This window comes from Panthera uncia, chromosome A2 (genome assembly GCF_023721935.1).
Source record: "Panthera uncia isolate 11264 chromosome A2, Puncia_PCG_1.0, whole genome shotgun sequence".
Classification (NCBI taxonomy): domain Eukaryota; kingdom Metazoa; phylum Chordata; class Mammalia; order Carnivora; family Felidae; genus Panthera; species Panthera uncia.
This window is the reverse complement of record NC_064816.1, coordinates 54,071,605-54,080,550: the sequence shown is the minus strand read 5'-3', so window position 1 is coordinate 54,080,550 and position 8,946 is coordinate 54,071,605. Positions and strand designations below refer to the sequence as shown.

Sequence of the window (8,946 nt, the reverse complement as noted above, 5' to 3'; positions counted from 1 at the left end):
TTCTTTCTTTCTTTCTTTCTTTCTTTCTTTCTTTCTTTCTTTCTTTCATGTTTATTTATTTTTGAGAGAGAAAGAGCATGAGTGGGGAGGGACAGAGAGAGAGAGAGAGAGAGAGAGAGAGAGAGAGACAGAATCCCAAGCAGGCTCCAGGCTCCATGCTTATCAGCACAGAGCCCGACGTGGGGCTCAAACACACAACCTGCGAGATTGTGACCTAAGCCGAAGTCGGACACTCAACCAACTGAGTCACCCAGGTACCCCTGGGCTTGGACTTTTCTTTGTGAGAAGGTTTTTTTTTTTTTTTAATTTTTTTTTTAACCTTTATTTATTTTTGAGACAGAGAGAGACAGAGCATGAACAGGAAAGGGTCAGAGAGAGGGAGACACAGAATCTGAAACAGGCTCCAGGCTCTGAGCTGTCAGCACAGAGCCCGACACGGGGCTTGAACTCACGGACTGTGAGATCACGACCCGAGCTGAAGTCGGACGCTTAACCGACTGAGCCACCCAGGCGCCCCTGTGAGAAGGTTTTTAATTAGAAACCTAATTTCACCAAATGTCCTAACTGAATGGAAGGCAAGGAGGATGTCATTCCCATTGGTGGCCCATGTTGGATTTTGGCTGGCCAGCCCCCATCCACCTCTCTCAGTAACAGTACCCAGCTTTTCTGTGGGTGCTGCCTCTCCTCACACTCTCAGACCATAAGGCTGCAGAGAGTTCACCCTGCTCCAGACTCTAGGAGACAAGTAGCTGGGGCCTGGCCAATCGGCTCTCTGTGTTCACCTGCCTGGAGAGGGGTTCAGACCCAGGCACGTGCCCAGGTGAGTCAGCCCGAATGGGTGCTGTGGCCTGTGCCCCCCTAGACTGGACTCTGGGGGCTGTACGGCTGGAACTGTGACCTTGACACCCCAGGAGGGTACCCGGCCAAAGCCAAGACCCAAGGACCGAGAAGCCAGGTCCTGCTGACGTCACACGAACCCCTGCAGCACAGAAGCGAGGGCGTTCAGTTCAGTTCCAGAAGCCAAAACAACATTCCTTGGTTTTATTTAAACTATTCTGGCTTGAGCTTCCTGTTGCCTATAGGCAGAAGAATCTGGACGAAAGAAACACCCCTGACTGAATTCTTCAAGGCTTATTGCTTTATTTCATTCAAAGTACTGGTATTTTTTTCTCTTTTTAAGCAAAACCCAAAAAAAACCCTTGTATTCATTATGTGTTTACTCTGCCAGGCACAGAGTGAAACACAACGCAACTGTTTCATTTGCTCCCAGCATCCTGGTAAGAGCCCCTTTTGACACCTGAGATCTCCACAGAGATGTTAAGTCACCAGCCCAAGGTCACATTCCTAGGAAAAAAAAAGGCTCAGCCCAGCCTGGCTCTGGACCCGGTCCGGTCCGGTCCCAGTCCAGACAGGGCCCTACTCCCTCCTGCCGGAGGCGCTGTTATTCAAAACAGGGCCAAAGGCCTCCCACCCGCCCTGGGGCTGCCCGAGGGGAGGGCCCGGGCTCCCAGACTCTAGCAGAAGAGGCCTCAGCCCCCTCCTGAATCACAACCCCACGTGTATCCTTTATCCTGCTTCTGAAAAGTGTCCTTGATCTTATTAAGGCCTATTGAAGGGACCCGGGTGAACCACCCACTGGCTGAGAAGCGCTGGCACCATCCCGTGTGGTCCCGGGAGCGAGCTGGCTCTGGGGACGGCGACCTGGTTCTTCCAGTAACCAGCTCATCTCCGGCTACCAATTTGCACAGGGAGTAGCCCTTCTTACCAAAAAGGGTTTTTTGTTTTTGTTGCCTTTTTTTTTTTTTTTTTTTTTTTTTTTTAGGATTAAGTGGGGAATAATATAAAGGGATTCGCAGAAAAAAAAAAACAAAAAACTGGTTCTGCTATCTTGGCTCCCTCTGCCACACACACCCTTCGATATCTGAAGCCTCTGGATGTGCATGTCCGGCTTCCCCGGCAGCTGCCTGCACAGCTGCGGTCTGCCAGCCCCTTCCCCACCTCCAGGCCCCCTCTCTGTATGCTGCCCTCCAGGGGTCCAGTCACGTCCAGGTAACCCTTGCATCGTTTTCTTATTTTTTTCTTCTAGATGGATTCTTCTTTAAAGAAAAAGCACTTTAAAAGGAAACCCTGTGGGGTGGCTCTGTGGTTAAGCATCCGACTCTTGGGCTCAGGTTGTGATCTCACCGTTCGTGGGTTTAAGCCCCACATCAGGCTCTCTGCTGACAGCGTGGAGCCTGCTTGGGATTCTCTCTCTCCCTCTCTCTGCCCCTCCTCTCTCTCAAAATATGTAAATAAAACATGTTAAAAAATAATAATTTAAAAAAATTTTTTTAATGTTTTATTTATTTAGAGAGAGAGAGACAGAGAGCAAGCAGAGGAGGGGCAGAGAGAGAGGGAGACAAAGAATCCGAAGCAGGCTCCAGGCTCCGAGCTGTCAGCACAGAGCCCAATGCGGGGCTCGAACCCACAAACCGCAAGATCATGACTTGAGCCAAAGTTGGGACACTTAACCAACTAAGTCACCCAGGCACCCCCAAAAATAATTTTCTTAAAGGAAACCTTGTATCACTAGTGAAACCGAAAAGCCCATACCGTTTGCCCTACATCTCTGGTAACCATAAAAACAAATGTATCAAAACAATGTTACCAGACTCTGGGGGGGGGGGGGGGGGGGGGTTCGGCTTCAGGGGAAACACAACTATTTAAAGGGGGTAAGGAAAAGGAAGAGGGGGTTTCCGGGGGGGGGGGGGGGGGGGGGGGGGGGAGTTTCTGTCTGATGGGGCAGAGTTTCAGTTGAGGATTAGTTCTGCACATGGACCGTGGGGATGGCTGCACAACAGTATGAATGTGCTTCAAGCCACTGAACTGTGCACCTAAACAGGATTAAGATGGTAAATTTTGCAAGATGCGTATCTTTCCACAATTTAAGAAACAAACAAACAAAAATGTAAGCTGCATATTGGCACCAGAGATCCACTTTTATTTTGAGGAAACCTAACGGGCTGACAGTGGCTTCTGGAAGGGTCAGTCAGTCTTTCCCATTCCGCGGGACAGAAGGCCAGCTCACACACACTGCGTCAGGCGCTCTGGGGCCCCACGGCCTTGGGGGAACCACTCACAACTCCTCAGAACACAGGAACAGGAGCTGGGCAGGGGAACCCAAGGCCAGGCCAGAAAGAGAGTCCAAAAACGAGAAGTGAGAGATGCACACGAGCAGGGGGTGGGTGGGAGTGGAGGGAAGCACAGCCTGCCTCCCCTCCACCTGCAGGCTCCGGCCCCTCTGGGGCAGAGGCAGGGCCTGCAGGGAGGAAGCCACCCAACTGTGGGGGCAGAGCAGGGCAGAGCAGACCGCAAAGGAGGCAGGAAGAAAACAACCCAGCACCAGGTCAACTCAAGTCAACACACATTTCCCGGCACCTCCCTCTGTGAGTCGTCGAAGGGAACTGCACGAGGCCCTGGCAGCCCCGAGCTGCAGGCCGACCTCGAGGCGGGTGCAGAGCAGAGAGCAAGGCCCTAAGAATGAACTGGTCCCAGGCTAACACGCCCCAAGTCCTGACCCTGGCAACCCGCTTCCTGTCTCCTAACCACAGCCCACAAGGTCCCACATGGCCCGGCCCCTGTCACCCTCTCTAACGTCGCCCTTCCCCTCACCAAACATGCCTTGTCTGTGCTCCTCCGGCAAGCTCGGCCCCTCCCCCAGGGCCTTTGCACTTGCTTCTCCCTCTGGCTGGTACCCGTTCAGGTCCCAGGTCAGCTTCAAGAAGGCTTCTCCTGACCACCCTGCCCAACATCGCATACCGTCTTCTGCGGCCCTTGTCACAACGTGTTGTTTTATGTCCTTCGCAGACTTCTTACCATAGGAAATGCAGCCATTCATTTCATCTAGGTTCATCATTTAACTCTCCCAGCCAGCTACAAGCTCCAGGACAGCAGGGCACCAACACATCTGCCTGTTCACGATCCCAGGCCCCAGGCCCAGGAGTGGCGCCTGGCTTGGGTAGAAGTCACAGACATTCATCCCCTGCTAAGTAGACCCCCAGGCCTCATCTGTGAAATGTGTGTTGCTGACCAGTGCACTTGGGCAGGATGGCCCTTCACAGTGAGCACTGATGGGCCTCCCGCTGAATCAAGCCCACTTTTGTGGTTAAGCTTCCACATTGTCAATTTTTTATTTCGATTTCAGGGCCTGATTCTCCAGTTTCCCCTGGCTTCTACTGCCTCACCTGTCCAGCTTCAAGCACGTGAATAGCCTCCGTCCTTCAGGCCGAGTCCGTGAGCTCGGCAGAAGGCAGCTGGCTGGCTGACTTTCCTCCTTGGCTCGGTGTGCAGAAGGGGCCCCGGAAGAGCCAGAGGAAACCCCGCCCCTCCTCTTTCTCTTCCACTTTCCCCAGGCTGCAGCGGGACTGGCCGAGAGGCCCTGGGAGGTGCGCTGCTGGCCTTGGACTTCACACAGCCGCGGGTCAGCAAGGGCAGAGGGACTGTCGGCTCTTACGTGCCCCGATTCGCCAAGGGTCATCTGAGGTGCGTGAGACGCAACACACGCCAAGGACAAGGGCCACTGTGTGGGGACCGCCACAGCAGGAAGGGCTCCCATCTGCCTCCCAAGAACCCTAACACCCGTGGCCGAGAAGTGCACGCTGGTTCAGGACCCAGCCTGGCCAACACGCCAGGCAGCTTCAGGGTGCCCTGGGAAGGCTTCTTCGGGCACAGGGAAGGAGGAGAAGTCTGGGTACAGCAGCTTAGTGGGGGCTCTAGGATGCCCTGCCTAGATGCCCTTTACCAGGCCGATCCCCCCCTCTCAGCGGGGGGCAGGCTGCCTCTCATGGTGTGCACGCATAACCTTACCCACTCAAACACCCCTGGCCAATAGGGCTGCTTCACCCAGAGCCCCAGAAGGTTGCACAACACCCCCTTCCCCAGCGGCAGCCACTGGCTGACTGCGGGTGCGAGCTCAAAAGCTCAGCTTCCCCTGTACCTCAAGGGAGATGGCAGTGAAGTGCGTTTCAACTGCACAAGGTCACAAGAGTCACACAGACTTTCTCTGGGACCACATCCTTGCTCATGTCCTTCCTCTTCCCTATCCTGCCTCCCAGGAGAGCACACTCTCCAATAAACCACAGGCAACCAAGTCCTCGTCTCAGGCTGCACTGGGAAGCTGACCTAAGAAACTCACTTTCTCCAAGACAAGCCCAGGGGAGAAAGCAGAACCTGGGACTTCAATCACAGGGGAAAGTGTGAGCAGATGATGGAACACCAGAATGGTGCTCAGACACTCAGAATTTTGGAAGATAATGAAACACCCTAAAGAAATACTTGAGACCTGGGTCACCCGGGTGGCCCAGTCAGTTAAGTGTCTGACTCTTAATTTTGGCTCAGGTCATGATCTCACCGTTTGATTCATGAGATCAAGCCCTGTGTCAGGCTCCATGCTGAGATTGCAGAGCCTGCTTGGGACTCTTTCTCTCCCTGACCCTCTGTCGCTCACATTCTCTCTCTCTCCCTCTCTCTCTCTGTCTCAAAATAAATAAATAAACTTAAAAAAAATAAAAAGAAAAGAAAAATACTTGAGCCTTAATGTGAGCTGGTGGTTAGCAGAGAAAAAGATACCAAATGACCCAAGTACCAAGCATGAGGCAATGTTAGAAAGGAGCTCCAGGGGGGGAAATTAGTGACTAAAAGGAAGCTCAAATAGTGACTGGCCGTGTTACGCTGAAGGATTAGGGCCTATTTCTCTTTTTCTATATTTTCCCAATTGTCTATGTAATGCCATTTTGTATATAAAAGGATACCTTAAAAAAAAAAAAAAAAAAAAAAGACCTGAGGCTCCTGGCTGGCTCAGTCGGTGGATTGTGCAACTCTTAATCTCAGGGTTGTGAGTCAATCAGTGGCTGGCCAATTAGCCGGAGGCCGCAAGTCCCGGAAGGAGGTGGGAATGGTGGCATCCCGTGAGCTCCCACTCAACTCAGAGACTATTGCCACAGATCTCCCTCGACTTACGATGGGGTCAGGCCCCGATAAACGCATCTCAAATTGAAACTATCGGGGCGCCTGGGTGACTCAGTCGGTGAAGCGTCCGACTCTTGATTTTGGCTCAGGTCATGATCTCATGGTGTGTGAGTTCAAGGCCCACATTGGGCTATCAGAGGGGAGCCTGCTTGGGATTCTCTCTCTCCCTCTCTCTCTCTGCCCCTCCCCCACTTGTATTCTCTCTCTCTCTCTCTCTCTCTCTCTCTCCCTCTCTCCAAAATAAACTTCAAAAACATATGTATTACAAGTTGAAAGTGCATTTAATACACCAAATGTACCAAACATCATAGTTTGGCCTGGCCTACCTTAACCGTGCTGGGAACACTTATATTAGCCTCCGGTTGGGCAAAATCCTCTAACAGAGACCCATCTGATAATGAAATGTTGAGTGTGTCCTATAACTGTTGAATACTGTACCTGGAAGTGAATAACAATGCTTGTAAGGGTATTGAGTGTTGACCCACGTGATCGCATGACTGACCTGTAGCTGCTGCCTGCTGCCCAGCTTCGCGGAGGGAGCGTCAGACTGCATGCCGCTAGCCCGGGAAGTGATCTAAAGTCCCAAGTACAGTCTCAAAGTCCCAAGTACAGTTTCTGCTGAATGCCTATCGCTTTTGCACCATCATAAAGCTGAACAATCTAAGTAGAACCATCGCTGGTCGGGGACCACCTGTGTTTATGCCACATCACAGAGCCCTTCCTTCTCTGAGGCCCCGAGGACAATTTGCATTACGATCTCTAGGGCTCCCCGGGCCAAACACTGTCCGACTATCTGATGCTATAAAATCAAGAAAGAGGAAAAGTGTCAACTTTAAGGCACTGGCTGAGGCATGCAGTGGTTTCAGGGTAAACGTGGAACCTGGCTCCAAATTCAAACGATTGAGCAAAAGTTCCCCCAAGGTCCAGGAGAGTTTTAATTCTTTTGTTCTTCCATAGCAGACTTAACTTCCTGGATGAAGGGGATAGTTTCCTCCCAGGTTTAGATACCTGCGGACGTACAGCTCATCTGCATGCCAACTCTTAAAACCTCCAGAGGAAATTCTTCAAAAACTAAAGCAACAGAGAACTAAACTAGGAACAGCACTACTAAAAATAAATATTTTCAATGCTTGATTGATGGAAGATTTTCCTGTGAAATTAAGGGGAAAATCACCACCACCAAATACCTCTGAAGAGACACATAAGCTAAGCAGTCACACATTTGCGATGAAAATGATGGATCAGATGCAAAACAAGTCATAAGGTACTTAGCACTTCTCTGATGCATAGGAGGTTAGGAATGTGGTTTTTTTCCCCCCCCTTCCTCCTAAGAAGCTTTACAAGTAAATTAAAAATCACCAGCCCCTCTCAGAAAAGAAAATGTACTTAGGCGGGGAAAAAAGTGTAGCTACAGAATCTCAAAGGAAGCAGCACACAAATACATCCAAAGGGATTCATTTGAAGCCAGCTGTTTTTAACAATCAGCTTCCTCTTTCTTGCGCATATATCAAGAGAACAGACAACCTCCACCAGAGAAAAAGCATGTATCTCCTGGAAAGCATGGACTAGCAGTTCATCTTCCCACACAAGACAAGGCCCTAGTCAGGTATATAGAAAACTTTTGAGCCAAAGGCCAGCCTCTGGTACCAAGCCAGAAACAAGACCCTCCTGGGGCATAAGGCACTAAGCCCCAAATGCAATTGGCTGACTCAGCATGGCTTTATTTCACAAGGCCGCTTTCAGAAAACACATAGCTGCAAACAGCATCCTTGAGGAGGAAGACCGCTGCTCTGGGCCAGGGTGGGGGGTCAAGCATGTCTGCCTGATAGGCACACACTGATATCCAGACAGACTCAAAATATACATACGCACACCTGTTCTCTGAAACGTGATCACACCTTGTTGAGCCTCAGCACCGGCCCAGGCATCAAACAGGAAAAGGAAGGGACAGGCAAAAGCGCCTCATGGAAGCCAGCGGGCAGAGAACCGCCTTTTTTCATCTCTAGCAAGGTGGGGCCTCAGTCACACCCTGGCCTGTCTCCACCCGCACGAGTAGAAGCTGAATTCTCTGGCGGGTTAGATGGACGGTCTGAGCCACATTACCCTGCCCAGCCAGGCCTCTCGGTCTAGGGGGTAAGAGGGAACAAACGGAGGCCTCTAGTTTCATTCTTTTCTGGGGTTTCCGAGATCCCACCCCTCCACAATGAATGTAGAATTCCTGATGCCCCAGGAAGCGCGGAGGGGACAGAAAAAAAAAGCCTGAGTTTTGAGCATAAAGGCTTAACCCCACTCTGGACAACCGGAGGTGAATCACCAACCAGTCCTTGCGTTTCATTTCTCATCTGTAAAATGGGTCCCTAGGGTTTCCTTCGCAAGACCTTTCATCAAAGGTTTATGTTCCTCCCAACAATGCCGAACGGGTATGATTCTTCCCACGCACGCCTTTCATACTTCCCCACAAACCCAACTCCCACACCAGTCCGGCGCCAGGGATGAGTCCCCCATCACCGGCCAAAACCAAGAAACCTGCGTCTCCGGGCTAGGGCTTTGTAGGGCCTTGAGCATCCCCTCCCCAGAGTCCTGGACATGAAGGGGAAGAGTAAGACCACGCGGACCCCCATCCCCGGCCCAGGAGCTCCAGGGCACTCCTCTCCCCACAGGGGAAGTCCTGAAGACCCCTTTCCCTGGTAGGGCCTTCCCGGAGCCCTTCCTCAAGTCAGGCCGACTCTCGGGCTCCCTCCTCCCGCACAAACAGCTAGCTGCGGCCCGGGCCCCGCTCCCTTCCAGCCGGAGGCGCGCGGAGGCCCAGGCGGCGCCATGCGCAGTGACGGCGACCCGCGCGCAAGCCGCCGAGCTCCGCGCGGCCGGCCTCTCCGGCGGGCTTGGGAGGCCTGGCAGCGGCCCGGGTGCCCAGAAAGCGCGCGCCGGCACACCTGCTGC

The 8,946-nt window shown here is 52.3% G+C and overlaps 1 protein-coding gene across 3 annotated transcripts in view; it reads right to left on the bottom strand.

The window, feature by feature from the left end:
- The window catches only part of LOC125929671 (nuclear pore membrane glycoprotein 210-like), a 65,765-nt gene that overhangs the window by 56,114 nt on the left and 705 nt on the right, over window positions 1–8,946 (bottom strand). The window contains exon 1 of one of the 3 annotated variants that reach the window (XM_049641081.1): window positions 4,224–8,877. The exons of 1 other annotated variant lie outside the window; for it this stretch is intronic. In XM_049641081.1, coding sequence (XP_049497038.1) covers window positions 4,224–4,594 — 371 coding nt within the window. In that variant the 5' untranslated portion in view covers window positions 4,595–8,877. Of the gene's footprint in view, window positions 1–4,223; window positions 8,878–8,946 lie in introns of those variants that run through there. One more of the 3 variants, XM_049641078.1, reaches the window with a different exon arrangement.